At 44.7% G+C, this 19,942-nt stretch overlaps 1 protein-coding gene across 1 annotated transcript; it reads right to left on the reverse strand.

The window, feature by feature from the left end:
- Nucleotides 1-409: 409 nt before the first annotated feature.
- On the reverse strand, nucleotides 410-16,414 carry Nmur2 (neuromedin U receptor 2). Its single transcript, XM_059269343.1, has 4 exons — nucleotides 15,675-16,414; nucleotides 7,866-7,950; nucleotides 3,531-3,656; nucleotides 410-1,285 (listed from the first exon to the last, which is right to left on the reverse strand). Exons 1-4 carry the CDS (start codon nucleotides 16,374-16,376, stop codon nucleotides 1,011-1,013), a joined length of 1,188 nt encoding a protein of 395 aa, XP_059125326.1. The 5' UTR covers nucleotides 16,377-16,414; the 3' UTR covers nucleotides 410-1,010.
- Nucleotides 16,415-19,942: the final 3,528 nt, after the last annotated feature.

Genomic DNA, 19,942 nt, shown 5'->3' on the forward strand with positions numbered 1-19,942 from the left:
TTTGCAGCCAAGTAGAGAATATAGAAAATCCACCGGTTTTGACAACACATCCTGTGGACTCCGTAAATACAGATGTGTGCGGGGAAATAGCACTGGGTCCATTGTCGTCTCCTGCACTAATGTTAATGGATGGCATCCAAAAAGAATCTTTCAACTCTAGGTTAATTATAAAATGCTGATGCTGCTTCCATGGCTTAATTAGCAGGGTTTTTTTTGTTTTTTTGTCTTTTTTTTGCTTATTTATTTATTTTTTTATCTAGGAACTCTAGGTTAAAAAAAAATCTAGTCCACAGCATTCTTTTCAGAGTTAACCACAACTCTAAGTAGTCCATAATTACAGCATTACCAGCATTTGTTCTAAAAACAAGTCACACAGATCGCAGCAAGCTGGCAAAATGCCAGCTTATTAATAGCTCTCCACCTGCTCACGGGCCAGCTCTCCAGGGGATAAAAATTATTTAGCCCTGATTTAGAGAGCTTGTTAATTTCTGTAGCATAAATATTTCCGCTATGACTGATTTCAAGTCATCGCTCATTCGCTAACAAGCTTGCAAAAGTCCTAACTATTGGAGGGGTAAGCTTTAGCGAGGGCTTCTGAGCTAGCCACTGGCTCACCACCAGTAGTTTCTTATGAGTCCTGGGTTTGGAGGTTGGCAAAACTGTGCTGTGCTGCTTAGCTACTCTGTAATGCTTCACTCTGTTAAACTCAACCATTATGAGAATGTCTTCAAGTAGGACTCACGTGGCACATTGCAATCACAGTTATGAAAACTCACCATACAGAAAGATGGAATGTCTAAATCAGCAATGTCTGCACTGTGACCTAGAATGAAGTCTGGAGTTTTACATTAATAAAAGCAAGGAGTACATGGGATCTAAGAATCTTGTTATCTCCCTAATGGCACACAGGAGGCACAGGTGACAGGAAGTCCCTCCTGCAGTGCTGGGGCTTAGAGGGATGTCACTCCACAGAATCCAGGCCTTCTGAAGTGGCCTTCTGACCACTCCCTTCATGGTACCTGCCCAGCACAACGGTCTGTGGAGAGGTGTGAGTTGTAGATGGATGACTGACAGGGGAACTGGGGGCCTGCATCCTCTGTCAACTCCACAAGGTGGCATTCTGTCAAGAAGATGATCTTCTGGGCTGGAGGTCCTGGTGGGAGATCTTGGGAATGGCACCACTTGCAGGAAGGACAGATGACATTCCGAAAGGCTGCCCGGAAGCGTCTCGACAAGAGGTTATAGATAATGGGGTTGACAGCTGAGCTCAGATAGAAGAAGACGCCTGTGAAGGAGGGATTGAAAGAAGACATGACAGCAAGGTAGGATGAAGTATAAATATTTAACAAAGGCCTGAGAACCTCCTGATTGCCTCTCCTGCAAGCAGTGGGGGGTACAGGGCACTCACTGAGAATAGGAAATGTTATGAGCAGATCCACCTGTGCACTCAGGAATCAAACATAGAGCAACGGAAGAGCCATGGTTTTCCCATCGTGCTGAGCGATGTCACTAATGAGAGATGCTCAAATATCAGAGAAAAGAGGTTTGTTTCTTCATCGGATTTTTAGTTAAAGCTATTATATGAAACCACAGTGGTGAGGATTGGTAAATCAGCCAACATTTGGTCTCTAAGATTCCGCATTCTGTTGAAAACCTCTTGGAAAGAGATCATCCCCCCCGCCCCCCCATGTCCCTTCCCTACCCACTCCTGCTTCCCTTGATAGCTCTTCCACTGAATAATTATATTTTTCTACTTATTTTGTCTACCAGGCAGCTTGTATATTGCCTTTCCTCTGCTTGTTATAAATGCACTCTTTTCTTTAGAGATTTATTTTTTAGTTATGTAAGTGTGTGTGTGTGTGTGTGTGTGTGTGTGTGTGTGTGTGTGTGTGTGTACCTGAATCCCAGTATCCACAGAGGCCAAAGGAAGGTGTCTGGCCCTCTGGAACTGGAGTTACAGGCATGCAAGAAACCTGCTATGGGGTCTGGGAACTGAAGTAGAGACCTCTGTAAGAGCAGTATGAGCCCTTAACCACAGAGCCATCTCCCCAGCTCCTGTACGCCCACTCTTATTTCCTGTTTTGTTTCTATAAGACAGCAATAAAGCTTGGGGGGGGTTAGGACCCCGACCCTCCTTTGTTCTGTGCCCTTAGATAAACACTGGCACATCACCTCCTTCTGGAAAATAGGGGCGGGATATTCTGATGGGAGCTGTGTGTTGTGAAACATCATCCTCCAGGCAAGTCATGGTCATGGCCACCACCCTCTCAAACTGTCAGCTGTGATCACCCATTGGAGACTACACAAGAGTGTTCCCATTAACTCTGCATTACAGGGGAAGGGCTTGCCTGCCTTTCCTCAAAGATTTAGACAGTTAACAGTTGTTTGGGAAGAGACTTATGAGGCTGGGCTCCTTTCAAGGATTTATAGACAGTTAACCATTGCTGAGAAATAGATTTTTTTTTTTTGGTGATATAGCTGCCCATAAGTCACTCATTCCTGTTAGTAACCCCAGTGACTCATTGGTTTAACAAACTGCACTTGGATGGAATCCCTTCTTTGTGTCTATGGTCAGTGCCCTCTCTGGGACGAGGAGACATGTCTGTTTACTCCGACATGGATCAAATGCTTATTAGGACATTTTGAGAACTTCAAAGCACATTGAAAGACAGGGGATTTAGACTTTTTTTCCTCTCCAAGTACTTGGAAGAATATAGCAGAGGCAGGATCCTCGGCAAAGCTAGTAACACACAATGACATCTCCTAGGAGAATGCATTTACCAACAGTCAGACTACAACAGTTATTCTATTCTAAAAGAGACTGCTGTGGTTATGAGGGACTCAGTGGAGGTGATGACACCAGCTATACCTTGATGTGGATAGGAGAGAGTCGATGAAGAGACAGAACTTATATTTGGGTACAAATGTTCAGAGGCAGAAATAGTGGCGTTATACAGGAAGGTCTGCAGTACAATCTTTCATTCCCCTCCCTCCTTCCTTCTGTCCTGAGCTGTGATATTCCAAAGTTGTATACATACATCTAACTTACTCTGTGGTCATGTCCTTGATAGCCGCAGAATAAGACAGTGACAACAGAAACAGCTGGGGAGAAGTGCCCTGAACCTAACGTCAGTAGGTTCTCTAGTTTGTTGGAAAAAAAAAAAAAAAAAAAAAAAACTTGAACTTGAAATTCAGTAGCTTAGACTTGAGCCCCATTTTTACTGTTTTTACAGCTTTATGTCTTTGGGTGAGTCATTTCTTCTCATGTATTTCTTTGCTATCGATTGCTTATTTGATTAGTTGATCGCCAGCTACTCTCCTGCTGTAATTATCACACTCACATGTGGAGTTGGGTTTTTTTTGTAAAGTAACCTGGAAACATTTTTAATCCCTGAATGCAATCAGCTCTCACTTTTTCTGTGACAGAAGTACAGATCCCTGTGAGCTGCTTGCCTAGTGATGAATGCCTCAGGACAGAGTGAGGGAAAAGCTACCGTACAGTTACGTCACTGAACCCACCAAGCCTTTACCTGATACCACGTGGATGAGATTGAACACAGCAGCCAGGGACTCAGTCCACTCTTCCACGAAGCTGAAGAAGAGCCGGTCCACATGGAAGGGGGTCCAGCAGATAGCAAACACAAGGACTAAGACAACTGGAAGAGGAAGCGGGAGAAGGAGTGATGGACTAGGCCAGGGAAGAATGTGATGCTCATTCCCAGCGGTTTCCTTCTTTTATCAGGTTTTCCCTGCCACCATGACTAAGTACTGATTGCCACAGGCAAATGAGACCCCAGAGATAAAGACTATTCAAACAGAAGAATTAATCATATGGATCTAGGATCAGTTTTCTATACAATTGCCTAAGTTTTCTTTTTAAAGTTTCATTTTTTACTTGAAGTTTTTCTGTTTTTGAACTTTTCATAAATGCACATAATAAAATATCATCTCTACCCCTATTTCCCCACTCCAACATGCCCCTATTTCAACTTCATGTCCTCTTTGTTGAGAACCCACTAAGTCCAGTTATTACTATTTGTGTATGTGTGTGCACACCACACATACACATACCACAACACACATGTGAAAATCAGAGGGCAACTTCTTGAAATGAGTTCTTTCCTTCTCCTGGGTCCCGGAGGTCAAACTCAGGTTTGGCCGCAAGTGCCTCTGCCCTCTGAGCCATCTCACGGGCCCAGGATTGATTGATACTGATGGATTTCTCGCTTTCTTTTTCTTGAAAAAAAAATATTTATTTTTACTTATGTGTAGTGTGTGTGCTCACATCTCTGCAGTACCTTCTGAGGACAGAAGAGGGCCTTACAGGAGGTTGTGAGCTGCCCAGTGTGGGTGTTGGGAACCGAATGTGGGTCCTCTGCAAGAGTATCAAAGGTTCTTAACCACTGAGACATCTCAAGATTTCTTGTATGTTTCTCCTTAGAATATTTAAAATAGAACTGAATATATTTCAAAGTTCCCAAACCACTTGATTGTGGGAAACAAAGCATGCTCTCAGCAGACGCGTTTAGAGACTCATACACTGATTAGATTGGGTTGTTTTAGGGAGCTGTGATAGCTACAGTCACAGGTTTTCAGAGAGTTCTTAGGGATTGGATTCCAACAGCCACCCAACCTCATCCTCTGAGGCATGGTCCCCAGTGGATGTTGCTGTCTGGGGTGGGTGGGTGGAAACTTGAGGAATTTAGATAGAGGAGGCAGGCATTCGATACGCCTTGAAGGCAGTATGGGGACTCTCTACTCCTTCCCTTTCTGTTTGCCAGCTGTGAAGTGAACAGCTTTGCTTCACCACGGGCCTTATTGTGATGCTCTGCCTCACCACAGGCCCAAAGCTGAAGGATCAAGTCACTGGAAGCTCCAAAAAGACATTGGTAGCAATCCACCCCATGTAAGCTGCCTAGCCTTTGACACAGAGACTTGATGTCTGCAGCGGGTGTAAAGAGGACTGCTTCCCCACCTCCCGCCCTTCCTACCTCCCTCTATCCCTCCCTCCCTCTCTCCCATCCTTCCTCCGTCCGTTCTTCTCTTTCTACTCCCTTGTTGCAGTGATATTCTGCCTCACAATAGGCTCAAAGCTACTTGGCCCAAGATAAATCTTTTCCTTATTCTGTGTGTCTTACATGTCTTTGTCTTATGTGTGTGCCTGTGCATGCGTGCGTGCGTGCATGCATGCGTGCATGTGTGCGTACGTGTGAGTATGTGTGTATGTGTGTGTTGAGAAGGGGCAGAGCTCAACTTTAAGTGTCAATCCTCAGGAGGCTTACCCACTTTGTTTTGAGACAGTCTCTCATTTTTACCCTGAACTCACAATTCAGCTAGTGCTGGCCAGAAAGCCCAGGGATCCACTTGCATCCACCTGCCCAGCTCTGGGATGCTCTGGAATTACAAGCACACACACCACGCCCAGCTTTTTGACACACAGGTTGCTGGGGATCAAACTCAAGTTCTCAAGCTTGTGCGGCAAGCATTTTACCAGCCAACTCGTCTCCTCAGCCTTCTTTCCTTCATTTTGTCACAGCAACAAGACAAAGTTGCTAACATAGTACTCTAGAGATAATTAGCAGTTCCTTTGATCCTTTTGATTCTGTGCTGGGCCAGAACAAAGACAGAACAACTGAAAATATAGTATTGATTCTGGGAGGAACAACTGAAAATATAGTATTGATTCTGGGAGGAACTGCCTGTCCTGAGTCAGAAGCACACAGAGTTCCCTCTTCTGCTCATTTCCAGTCCCAGGGCAGGGATGGGTATGACAACAGTTTCCCCTCAGGATCCGGAAGCTCCACAAGATAAATAAGCATTTTCTCTCCTAAGAAGTTGTCACATCTTTTCCTGTGACAGCTTGTGTAAGGTTTGTACCTGAGTGATCTAACAGGGGCTGAAGGAGGAGACTCGAGGGTGCTGATGAGGTAGAGCAGCCGTGAGCCAGGAGCGTCTGAGGCTGAGAGGTGGGTACATGGTCTTCATTTTGCAACGCTGTGCATGTGCACATTCCAGGTTTTCACAGGAAATGGCACCTTGGTTTCTTCCTGGTGTTAACATTGAGGGAAAGCTGTCTGCCTGTGCAATGAACTTTCCAAAATATCCGGTTTCTTTTGAGTTTCTCCTTCAATGAAATGGCTGTCAATTGCCCACTTCCGGCCTTAATTACTGATAATAATGAAGAAAAATGCTTTACATTTTATTATTATAACTTTTCCTCCTTTTTCTAGGATTGGGAATTGAATCCAAGGCCTCACACATGCCAGGCAAGCATTCTACCACTGAGCTACCGCTCACTCCTCTTTTTACTTTTTATTTTGAAACAGAGTCCTGATAAGTTGCACAGGTTGGCTTTGAACCCAGCTCAGATCTGTTGTTTTTTTTTTCTTTGTGTGTGTGTGTGTGTGTGTGTGTGTGTGTGTGTGTGTGTGTGTGTGATATGCTATGAATTAAATTCAGGGTCTTGTACATTCAGGGCACATGCTCTACCAGAGAGCTCCACCCCAGGCGTGTTACTGAGATGCTAACAGGAGCAAACATTGATGAGATCATGATCAGAGGGAGAAGGGGAGAAGTAACAAAGACTCCCTGCTTCCCAGTCAACACAGGCCAGGTCCCACCCGGGGCTGAACCACTTCAAAGAAAATGATTATTAGAGTCAAAAGACCGGCTTCAGTGACTTCTGGTTTCTGTTCACAGAGGGTACAGCTTCCACACTCCTGTGCACATTAGCCTGGGGAGTCTTTCCTCTCTGAATGTAGGCTGTAATTTGGAAATTTTTGATGTTTCACATACCTCATGAGTGTCTCTCCTGGAGGTCTGGTGTTGCTTTGTTTAGTTTTTTATTTTCATTTTCCCACTTGAGTGTGTACGTATGTGCATGTGTGTGCATGCATGTTTGAGTGAGTGTGTGTATGTGTGTGTGCGCGTGTGCACGTGCATGTGTGTAGACCCAAGGTTGAGTCGGGAATTGTCCTCAGTCACTCAGCCACCTTATTCATTGAGGCAGGATCTCACAGTCAAACCAAGAGCTCACTGGTACAGCCAGTCTCCATAGCCAACTTACTCTACGGACCTTGTCTCTCCCTTCCGAGAGTGGAATTACAAGAGGGTGGTGACTCCCACCAGCATTTGTGTGGCCTCTGGGGAGCTGACCCCCAGTGCTCACACTTGCACAACAAGTGCTTTAGCTGCGGATCCATCTCCCAGCCCAAGGGCTCATTTTCTTTTCTAGCATCCTTTTAGGAGAGGATGGTCAGTGCCTGGATTTCTTAAAATATTTTGTCTCTTACAAGTATGTATCTTTCCAATAAAAAAAGGTTATTTTTACTGTTTTGTTTTTAAACAGGATGACATTTTGATACAAGGCTACACAGAGTCCTAGGTGGGATGATTCACTCTGGAGAATTCATGACTAGTCGTTCTTAATCTGGAATTGGAAAGATCCACAGCGTCTACGTGGCCATTGGGAACTCACAATCCCCTGAAGTAAGTTATAAAATATTGTGTGTGGAAGCATTTGTGAGTGCAGGATCCACCATGACCTGTATCCCAGGTCTGAAGAATGCTGGAACACAGACAGGTTCAGAACCCACCACCATCCCATCTTACAGAGAGAGTGGTGCTCAGGCTCAGCATGCCAATGTGATTTATTTCATAGCACTTGGAAGGCATCTCAGCAACTGTAACCTAGTACAAGGGTTTGAATGCTCAAAGCCAAAGATGAAACAAAACAGGCAAGCCATGGAACCTTCTGGAAACCAAGAAGAACATCTCAGCCAGCACCATTACGTCAGTGCCCAACACAAGTCCTTCGCTCTTATAAACAAAAGTGAACAAACACTGAAACAAAGCGAGCAGCTTACACAGCATCTTGGTGACTGATTTTCTGGAGGGTCTATGAATGTTCACAGTCACTTTGTCTGCCTCAAGGGACTCATCTTTCTTCAGCTGAAAGAGAAGTGGAGATCTGGTTAGGAAGAGAAGCTTGCTCCCCCACCAAAAACTTTGGAGGTACACAAACAGCACCTAAAGAAATGTTTTTAAACTTCTAAATACTTCACAGAATTTAATCTAGCACCTCCAAATCAACTGGACAGGGTTATGGGCAAGATACAGAAAAACCAAGTTTTTAATGAGTAATTCTATGCAGGTCTAGTTCTGTACTGTGTTAATAAATTTACACACAGGCACACACACACACACACACACACACACACACACACACACACACACGGCCAGAATGGTGAATCCTGAAATGAACAATACCAATAAAATGCTAGCTAGGCCCTTCTATTCACTTAGTTTCTTTCATTTTTGTTAGACATATCATTAGAGTCAAGACTCTATGCCACATGACGAGAGATTCCAGAAAATGAAATATTATGATCTCATGAATGTTATGATCTCTGTTGTGTGTCTTAGTTACTGTTATATTGCTGTAAAGAGACACCATGACTAAGGCAAGGCTTATAAAAGAAAGCATTTAATTGGGGGCTTGCTTACAGTTTCAGTTCATGATCATCATGGTGGGAAATACAGCAACAAGCAGGAAGGCGTAGTGTTGGAACAGTAGCTGGGAGCTTTATATCCTGATCCAAAGGCATTAGGCAGAGAGAAAGAGGGCCTGGTGTGGGTATTTGAAATCTCAAAGGCCACACCTCTTAATCCTTCCAAACAGTTCATTAACTGGGAACTAGACATGCAAATATATGGACATATGGGGGGGCATCCCTTTCAAACCACAACACTGTGGGACTTTCAGAGTCTTGAATATGCTCATGAGCAATGTGGATCTTCCAGGGGTTGATGCATCCCTTTCCCCACTTTCCACATTTGTGTCTCCCATGCTCATCTCAGTTGAAAAGGGAGTCACATTTCTTTGAATAATACATTCTCAGCTCTTTTCAGCAGATTTCGCCACTGTACTGACAAGCATAATTTAGGACATGCTGGTTTTCTGATTCTGCTGATAAAGCTGCACATCCTTCAGAATTTAAACATTGACACATATTTATCCTAATTGGAATATAGTGTGATCCTTATAGTAATGTAAGTTTGGAACGTCAACGTGACCTGACATGCTGTCTCTATTAGCCTGTTTAAGGCCCGCCTACCCCTGCAGATGCAGCAGCAGCTCTACCCCTTTGTTTCCTTCTTACCCCCAAATCCACAAGCACCAGATAGCTGTGTTATTCATCTGGTGGTGAAATCTTTCTCTGTTAGATCTACTTTCTGTCTGTGGGGATGATGTACCAGCAGATAGGAACTCTGATGACCTGTGACCATGACACACCCAGAAGTAGGTCCAGTGTCTGTTAATTCTCTGACATTCCCCCCTTATTTTCTTACCAGCAGCACCCCAACTCTCTCTTCGGCTGTTTATTCCTTTCCTACACTTAGTAGTTCGGTTGATGTGCTAGTTACTTTTCTCATTGCTATGACAACATACCTAACAAGAAGCAACTTCCTGGAGGAAGGGTTTAGGTTGAAATATAGTTTGAGGAGAGTCCATTAGGGAGAGAGAGAGAGGAGGTCACAGAGGCAGGGGCATGAAGCAGATGGTCACATTGCATCCCAGTCAGGAAATAGAAGGAGGCCAATACTGTGCTGGACTCCCTTTCTCTTACATCCCCTTTTCATTCAGTCTGGATCCCCAGCTTATGGAATGCTGCTACCACCATTCAGGGTGGGTCTCCCTCTCTCAGTTACACCACTCTGGACATGTCCTCTGAAAAATGCCCAAAAGTGTGTCTCCTACATGATTCTTTAGGTTAAGCTGAGTTAGTCCCATCTCCAGCTCCTGGTTCCATTGCCAAATAACCTGGCAGATCAGATGGTCTCATCCCCTAGTCACAGTAGTTGGGTAACTGGAGCCAATGGGGTTTCATGTACTTGCTTCTGTACTCTTGGGAATGGAAGGGACCCTTTATTCACTGCATCTGAGGCAGGAGCTACAGTGGTCGCTTGTGTGGCACTGTGAGAAAAGCACTCATAGTGCTGTTGTGTGCAGGCTTTAAGCTCCCTTGAAAGCAAAGCAAAGAACCAGAGAAGAAGCTGGGTGTTTGGTAGTTGTGTGTTTTCCTGAAGGAGTCTTCACTGAGAGCTATGTCTACTTTGTGGGTCTCAGTCTAAGCCCCCCTTCATGTGCCAATAGTCAAGCTGAGATTCCTTCACTAGTGGTGACATGGGTCCTGACGTATCAACTGAAGTTATCCAGTGGAAGGAAAATTCAAATTGTTCTACACAGTCTCAAGCTCCACTGAGTTATAAGGAGACATTTTTAAGTTTAAGGTAAATGAGAAATGGGTGTAATTGTGTGTGATGATGAGCAGACTAAGAAACAGTGAACTTTCTGGGATGTAAGCTATCCTGAGGGAATACTTGAGAGAAAGTCTTTAAAGTTGGATAACTTGGAAGAATGGCCCATTAAAGTTCACCTTGAAAGCTCCACAAATCCATATCCTATGTCTCTACAATATACATGCTTCTTCAAATTAAACAGTCCACAGGAACACATGGGTCTCAATCACTGCCTGTGTGGTTACTATGTCTGCCTGTGTGCTGTACTTTGTGGTGATCTCTACATAAAGCCTATGTTTTCAGAAAGTGAGAGGTTAAAAATTATTTGAGATTTGACCTTTTAGAGTCACCTGAAACCTGAGAAGAACTGAGAGAATTCTGCGCTGTTGTGGAAATAAATGGGGGTTGTATGAAAGTGATAAGGTATTCCTAATATAAGCATCCCAGAGCAAAGCATGAGGTACTCAATGAGTGGTAACTTTTTGCTATTCTGCTGGTTCTGATTATTGTTCCACATCTTCTCAAAAGACAGGATACAAATTAAAATAGCCAAGGACAGCTACTTGTATTTATGAATCTCCTTATGAGGATGACTGAGTCTCTTCTGGGAAAATGTCTGTCTTCTATCTCAGCTGTGTTGTGCTTGACAGATGTTAGCCTTTGCTTCAGCTGTCAGCTCAGCACAAACCTAGAGTCACCTGGGAAGAGGGACTAAATACAGAGACCCACAGCCAGACATTACACACACACACACACACACACACACACACACACACACACACAGAGAGAGAGAGAGAGAGAGAGAGAGAGACCTTGGAACACACAGCTCTAAATGGGATGTCTCCATCAAATCTTTTCCCCCAGAGCTCAGGGAACATTGTGGAAGAGGAGAGAATGTGTAAGAGCCAGAGGGGATGGAGGACACCAGGAGAACAAGGCCCTCTGCATAGACTGAGCTAAGTTCATATGAACTCACAGAGATGGAAGCAACAAGTACAGGGCCTCCATGGGTCTGTACCAGGCCTTCTCTCTCTGTCTCTCTGTCTGTCTCTCTGTCTGTCTCTCTGTCTGTCTCTGTCTGTCTCTGTCTCTCTGTCTGTCTCTGTCTCTCTGTCTCTCTGTCTCTCTGTCTCTCTCTCTCTCTCTCTCTCTCTCTCTCTCTCTCTCTCTCTCTCTCTCTGTAGCTTTCAGATAGTATTTTTATTTTTATGGAACTCCCAAGTGTGTGAACAAATGGTCTCAGACTCTTGTGCCTGCTCTTGGGCTCTTTTCCTTCTGTTGGTTTGCCTTGTCCAACTTCAATGTGACAGCTTTTGTTTTATCCTATTATATTTTATTTTGTTATGTTTTGTTGTTAGCTCCTAGAAGCCTGTTCTTTTCTAATGAGAGACAGAAAAGGAGTGGATTAGGATGGGAGGGGAGGTGGAGAGGACCTGAGGAGAGTAAAGGGAGGGGAAATTGTAATCAAGATTTATTATATGAGAAATGAATCTATTTTTAAGAAAGGGGAAAATAATAATAATAATAAAAATATTTTAATTCCGGTTCTAAAACTGTGACCATTGTAAGACACAGTTGTTGGTTGTTCCATAATTGATTTAGCCAATAGTTAAGAACAATGGCACTATATCGAAAGGTTGGTCATTTCATGGCTGGGTTTCATAGTTCTCAGGGAAGTCTGTACTCCCATGAGGCATTTCTTTAAATCAAACACCAAGCAATCATTCCACATAGATATTTTTATGAACTAGCCTCCTGGTCATTGTGGTTTGTACCAAAAGAAAACCACTTATCCATTACTGCTCACCTTGAAGTGTCTTCAGGTTATAATGGCACAACCAGCCAACTTAAGGAAGAGATGGACTGAGTATGTGATATGGTAGTGTCCCATCAGGACTCACAATGGCCGACACAACAGAGTCTAAGACATCTGCCTAGTTAATGTCAAATGATGCTTTAATATTAAATACTTCCATTTCACTTTAGATGCTTAGCATGGGTAGATACTCAGTCATCAATGGGATGAACTCTGAACCCACACTCAGGGAATGACAAAAAGGGATGAGATGCTGTGGTCACTCTATAGGATGCTCCAAAGTTCAGAAGCTTAGAGCTTACTTATCTGACATCTCCAGCAGAGGAACACCAAGGTGAGGTTCATGGGACTGATCATCTTTCAGGTTATTTATTATCTTGATGAGCTGTTCATGGTGATTGTTGTGTGTGTGTGTGTGTGTGTGTGTGTGTGTGTGTGTGTGTGTGTTGTGTGTGTATGTATATACTTGAGTATATCTGTGTGTATATATGAATATAAGTGTAGATATACATTGTCCTGATCTATACTTATTTGTCTGTCTTTCAACTTCTCTATCAGCTCATTTGCCCATCCATCCATCCATCCATCCATCCATCCATCCATCCATCCATCTTTCTGCCTACCAATCTCCTCTTCTGCCTATTTGCCTGTCTAACCATCTATCCATCTATTCATTTATCTGTCTTTCAATTTGCCATTCTGCCCTTTTCTATCATCCATCCATTCATCATCTGTCTCTCTGCCCATCCATCTCTACCCATTGTGTCCATCCATCCATCCATCCATCCATCCATCCATCCATCCACTATCTTTCTTGTTTGCAGCCTGTCAGGTAGAGTTGACTTTTATGCAGTTCACACATGTCTCCTCATCAACACAAAAGTCATGTGTGAGAGAGACATGGATTAGGCTAGACTTTGCCAGTGCTTCCTCCTACATGGCTGGGAAGCTACTCTTGGGTCATATACTTTCCATGCCTGTGATGTTCTGAGCCTCAGGAGCATCTCTATGAAAATTTGTGACCTGAAATGACATGACAGCAATGGTTGTTCAGCCTTGAACACACAAAGGGCTTCTTTTGTCCTGTGCTTTCATCAGCATAGTCTTGCCTGCCTTCGGAAGGTATTGGCAACCAGACTCAGTCACACTTTTAGACTTCTCAACAGACTCAATAACTTAAATACCATTAGGGTTTGTTGTCTTTAAATCTTGACTTGGAGACAATGTTTCCAAGTCTTTTGTCTTAAGTGTAGAGAAGATGAAGCTCAGTAGCGAGGGAAGTAATTTAGCCTCTTCCCCTGACTGAACTTAGTCAGGTTTGGGAGAAATAAATGAACTAAAAGGTCCACATGCCATTATAAATTATAGCGAAGGAAGTTACTGAGAGTCATGGTGTCTACAACAGAGGCAGAGCAGCTCAGGGGTCGAGGAGAGCTTCCCCAGGGCAGTGTACTTGAAGCATGACTGATAGGGTGGGCCAGAGTCTAAAGACAAAGCAAGTGTGGTGGCGGGTGGCAGGAACCTTCCAGGGGAAGGGGTCCAAGGTTGTGGCACCTGTGTCACTGAACAGAGCTTGCTTCTGCAGGCCACTGGTGCAGGGCTGTTCAAACTCTCCGAATGACACATCAGACATTTCCTTTCCTGGTACCCTCTGGTCCACTTGCTTCTACTTCATCTTTTCTGACATAGGATGTCATCAATTGCATTACTCACACAAAGTAGGGTGGCTCTTATCTCAGCTGCCCCCAGCTTGGGACACAGACACTGTGGATTCACGAGAGTGGAACAAAAGGAAACTCAGGCAAAGAGCTTAGAAGAAACTGTGTTTGCTGTTAAACTTAGGCATTTTCCCCAAATTCATACAAGACAAATGGTTGTTTAGCACTGAACAAGATGATATTGTTACTAAAGTCTCGGAGTGAGACGGTCTTTTGGGATACTTAATATTTGGAAATGTCTGAAAATCTTTTCCTCCGGGTTAGCTACACAGGACATTCTGGAACTGTGGCACTGAGTTCGTCTGCTTTGACACAGATCTTAAAGGAAAATGCCACCACTCTCTGGTCAGATTCATTCCTGTGCCCACATGTCTATGACAGTCAAATTATGTTCTTCCTACTCAAACCTGGCCTTTCATTTTAGGGCCAGTAAATATATATATAAAAAAAAGATCCTCTCTATGTTGATAAAAAACCTTTCTCAGAGATGGACTGGGGTGGGCCCCTGCATCTGGTGCCACAGTGCCGGAGGATGTGATGGGATGTGTGCGCGTGTTTAATTCTTTCATTTATAGCTCATGTCTATCCCACTCACAGTCTCTTTACCTTTTACAAAAGAACCACAGACTGTTAGAGCCGGAAGAAGCCTTAGAAATAATGTGATGTGACCTTTTCATTCTCCAAATGGGAAAGCAATTCCGGGAGAATTGTGTGCTGCTTGCCTAAAGGCATATGTCAGCCAAGGACCTGAAAATCTAAATAACGTCATAACTGTTTACTGCGTGAACCACTTCCTAAAATGAATATAAAACTATCATTGTGAGGACTCACATCTATGAATTTGGGTACAGAATACAGTAGGAAGTATACAGATTCACTCCTACACTTCTCAAAAAAGAGATTCTCTCATCTAATTTGGAACCAGAGAGAATGGAAAAAAAGATGTTTATCTCTACAAGCTTAGAGAAGGAAACTCTAATTGTAAGATACAGGGAAAACTGAGTGATTTCCCCAGAAACTCACATGCATCTTAATCATAGCTTATACTGCTCTAACTTATGAGTTCTGTTTACTTTTCCATCCCTCCATCCCTACCTTCTATAAAACTGTTTTCAAAGTATATATACGTATAGTAGATATGAAATAGAATCATATATATGTACACACATACATATATGATTTAACTTGATATTTCAATCAAAGGGTCAGTGCACCACAAGGAAATACAGACCTTCACAGCTGTATATCTGTCTCAGACTGCTAAGCAGGAGGCCCCCACAATATCCTCAGGACAAGTTGGTTCAGCAAGACATTTCATCACAGGCAGCAAAGTGGTGCAGGGGCAACAAGGAGACAAGAGAATGCGGAAGAATCGCCCCAGAATGTGACCCTCTAACCCTAGATCACTTCCTGTGCACACAGTGAGGCTTCTCCTCAAGCCCCTGGAGTCAGATTGTCCCATGAGTGGTATCTATATTGATACCCCTAGGAAGTTTTCTAACACTTTCTTAGAAACACAGGTGAACAAGCATAGAGAGAATGGTGGACACCAGGTAAAGAAAATAACAGAGTTATGGTTTTACTCTGTTTAATTGGTGGCAATTTCCCCCCTGCTCAACAGGAGACCAAACTGATTTTACTTGTGAGATATATCCTGAGGACATGTGTGGAATTTGCACATGAAACTGTTTTACATACATATAAGATTTGCTTCTTAATTTCCCACCCTCCGCACCCCTTCTGATTATGTCCTTCCTTCATGCTAGGGCTTTCTTTGAACTTAAAATGGGTGATAACAGGAGGGATGCTGCCCCAAGCCAGTCACCTTGGATACTCACTCTGAGCCCCATGAGGTAGTAGAGGATGCTGATGAGGGTCATCGGGAGGATGTAGAAGAGGAATGAGGTGGCTTGGATGATGAAGTTGTACACCCACATGGGCTTGGTGACTGTGCAGGTGGCAGAGCCGGGCACGGAGGACCCATTGGGAAAGTGCTGGAACTTGATGCCATGGATGCTGGTGTTGGGCAAAGAAAAGACCACAGAGAAGCCCCAGACCAGGCTGAGGATCTTGAGGGCCCGCCGCCGCGTGCTCTCCAGCTTGGCTCGGAACGGGTGGACGATGGCCACATAGCGCTCTATGCTAACCGTGGTGACACTGAGAATGGAGGCAAAGCACACAGTCTCGAAGAGGGCGGTCTTGAAGTAGCAGCCCACCGGCCCAAACAGGAAGGGGTAATTGTACCACATCTCGTAGACCTCCAGAGGCATCCCAAAGAGCAGGACCAGCAGGTCTGAGACAGCCAGGCTGAAGAGGTAGTAGTTGGTGGGTGTTTTCAAGGTCTGATGTCGGAGGATCACCAGGCACACCAGAAGATTGCCCATCACCCCCACCACGAAGATCAACGCATAGGCCACAGACACTGGGAGGGAGAGGTGGCTGCGCCGGGGTCCGCAGAGGTGAGCCAGGTACTCCTCCGTGCTGTTCAAGTACTTCATGAGAGGATCGTGGGTCCAGGAAGTATTTTCAAGTTTTCCCATCACTGAGGTTAAAATCCAAGGCCACAGGTGTCCTCTGATCTGAGGCTCTGTCCCAAGCTGAGCTACAAAGGGAACAATCCTGAGAGCATCAGCCTCCGGGGCTCTCCTCTCACACTGCTAACTCCTTTTGAGGACCACCCAAGCCCCGCCCCCGGCAGGCTGCAGGCCAATGAGTGTGTTAAGCTGCACCGTGGGAGAGCCAGGCAGGTTAGTGTGCAGGCTTTGTGTTTGGGGAATTTGAGAGGAGGGACCTCCCTGTGACTTGGAAGAAGCCAGAGAAGCAGCTCACACTGAGTGAGCTGGGCCACCTGAGGAGCAAATACTCCCAGTAGGGCCAGCCTCAGAGTTGTGGGGCTCTGGGGAGAAACCCAGGAAGGGCTGAGAAACCTGACCGCTAAGCCAGGCGTCTCCATCACTCTCTGACCCCTGTATGTCGTATCAAAGCTTGGAAGATCAATCGATTTCTCAGATTATATTATTCCTTTGGGCAATCAGGGCTCTCTGGGAAAAGCATGAGACATGTGAGTTGGAGGATCTCAGTGGCTGAAAATCAGCTTTTAGGTCTTATCCTTTCCGAACAATTTCTCTCAGCAGTTCAGAAAGCAAGCGGGTTTCAGGATCAGACCATTAGAAATTAGAAATTAGGAAAACTGAGCTTTCAGACTCCTCTCTCTCTCCCCTCCCCTCTCTCCTGTCTGTCTGTCTGTCTCTCTCTCTGCTTCTTCCTCTGTCTGCCTGTCTGTCCCTCCCTGTCTCTCTATGTCTCTCTCTGTTTCTGTTTCTCTCTTGTGTGTCTCTGTGTTTCTCTGTCTCTGTCTCTCTTTGTCTCTCTCAGGTGTGTGTCTCTATTTCTGTCTATCTGTCTGCCTGTCTCTCGTCTCTCTCTCCTTCTCCTACATTATTCATTTTGTTTTTTTTTAGCAAACCCTTTCCTGGTTTTACTTCATGTTCTATGCTGTCCTGGGCTTTGTGGAAACACAATGTGTTAGTCACTCTTCTCACTGTTTTTCACAGAACAGCTGACTGAAGCCACTTAGAGGGACTTACGGGCCTGGGGAGAGGGCTCAGGACTCAAGCAGCTCTTCTCCAAGCCTGGGGACCTGAGTTCAGTCCTTGGAACTCACAGGGTGGAAGAAGAGAACCAATTCTCACAAGTTATCCTCCAACCTCTGCACGTGTGCATGACACACATTACGTACACACACACACACACACACACACACACACACACACACTAAACAAGCAAATAAATAAATGCAACATTTAAGACATGAAAAAGTAAAGAGGAAGGATTTCCTTTCAGTTTAAGAAAGGTTACAGCAGTCTCCCGTGGGGAAGGGAGGACAACAGGAATGGGAGGCAGCGGGTCCATCAGAGCCCCTGTCAGAAAGCAGAGAGATGAGTGCTGGCGCTCAGTTAACTTGTTTTCCTTTTTTTTTCTTTCTTTCTTTCTTTTTTTTTTTTTTTTTTTGGTTTTTCGAGACAGGGTTTCTCTGTGTAGCTTTGCGCCTCTCCTGGGACTCACGTGGTAATCCAGGCTGTCGTTTTCCTTTTTATTCGGTCCAGGACCTCAACCCACTGGATGGCGCCTCCCACATTCAGGGTGGGTCTTCCCTCCCCAGTTAATCCTTTCAGGAAAGGCCCTTACAGACATGGCCAGGAATGTGTCTCCTGGGTGATTCTGAACTCAACCAAGTCGACAGTGAAGACAACTTTGTTAGGGCTTCTGAAAATATACAAGCAAATTAGTAAATCGTATGTTTCCAGCTAAAAATGGATAAATAATTTGCAAAGGAAGCCAAAGAAGGCTTAGTTCAGCATATGTCTTTGAGTGTAACATCTGAAAGGCTAAGGGAAGAATATTCCCAGTAAAAGGAATATCAAGTGCAAAGGCCCTGAGGCAGAAACAAGCTTCAGAATGTGGAGTTGACCAGTGATGAAAAGAGTGTGAGTTCTTAGATCAGTGTTCTGCAGCAGTTTCTCTGAGATTAAACCTCCCATCTTAGATGGAAGCTCCCTAGGGCACAGGATATTCTAAGGGGAAGTGAAACATTCTATGCTTCAAGGAAGCTCATTAAGCTCAGGAAATAAACAACTGGAAAGTTTCAGGAAGTCCCTGAAACTAACCAGACTTAAGCATCCCAAGAGTGAATAAGCAGCTGGGACTTCTGAGAGAGACTTTTAGACAAGCTGAGCTGCCCAGAAGAGGCTCAGACTAGCCTGAGTCACCTGGAAGGTACAGACCCCAACCTCTAGAGCTGCCTGTAGTATGCTCCAGGTTTCCAGGTTCTGTGAGCTGCAATTGATGCTGGCATGGACTTTGGTGATGCAGCTGTCTTTGAGCCATTTATGCTCCTGTAAGTGACACCAATGAAATTTATTGGTTCACCAAGTTCAACTTACTGGTGGTATCCGTACTTTGCTCTGTAGTTGGTTCCCTTTCTGTTCATGTCTCTTCAGGAATTGTGCCGCACTGTTACTATACTATAATTATCTGACTCTTGGGACATGTGAGCATGGAGGCTGTGACAGAGAATTTGGCTCTTACTGACGCTCAATAGACTTTGGATCTGATTTCATGCGGAAAGAATCCTTAGGAGGGTTTTGAGCGGCAGAATCCAGGAGAATGAGGCCAGGAGGAGACAGGAGTGGCTGACATCATGACAACAGCAGTGGGATAAGAGTTACTTTTAGAATTAGACGTAACTTTGCAATAGTGCCACCTGGCCCAGTTGGTAAGAATGAAGGAGATGGGTGCTAGGGAGATGAGCCCATGGCTAAGGGTCCTCGCTGCCCTTCCAGAGGACCTAAGTCCAGTTTTCAGCACCAACATAGTTCACAACGGTGAAGAATTATTCCCAATTGCCTGTCAATCAAGCATCAGTGAAGAGGGCCTTCCCTGTGCTGTGATCATTCTGAGGCCCAGACTGAAGCAGTTGTCACTACCTGGAATCTTGCTGATCAGTGTGGGAGAGGGAAGGATAGCTCCTAGCCATCCCCTCAGAGTCAGAGCTGGAGCATGCTTTGAGAGCTGGGGAAGAGTTAAGCTGGTTAAGTGTTTGCTTTGCAAGTGTGAGGATGGGCTAGGGGGATGCAAGCTGACATGGGCTAGGGGGATGGCTGAATGGATAAAGCACATGTCTCACAAAGCTTGCCTGAACAGATGGAAAACTTTACACAATAACCTGAGTTTGTGACTCCAGTGTTCCTAAGGCAAGGTGGAAGGAAGGTAGAGACAGTGGTCTCCCCGGAAGCTAATGGACCAGATAGGCTGGCATTAGTGTGGTTTACAGTAAAGAGCCCCTGTTGCAATGTGGAAGGCAAGAATTAATATCCAAGCTTGTCCTGTGACCTCCTTATGGGTGCTATGGCTCATGCTTACCTTGTACACATGCACACATACATACACATAATAATTTTTAGAGAATTCCAGCATAGTTTCCCATGCATCTACTTCTAGAGATAAGGAGGCAGAGCCAGGCAGATCCTGGGACTCACTGGCTTCCAGCCAAGCTGGAAAGTTTTAGGCCAGTAAAAGACCCTGTTTCCAAAAACAAGATGGATGG

Source organism: Peromyscus eremicus, chromosome 8a (assembly GCF_949786415.1).
Source record: "Peromyscus eremicus chromosome 8a, PerEre_H2_v1, whole genome shotgun sequence".
In the NCBI taxonomy this organism is placed as follows: Eukaryota; Metazoa; Chordata; class Mammalia; order Rodentia; family Cricetidae; genus Peromyscus; species Peromyscus eremicus.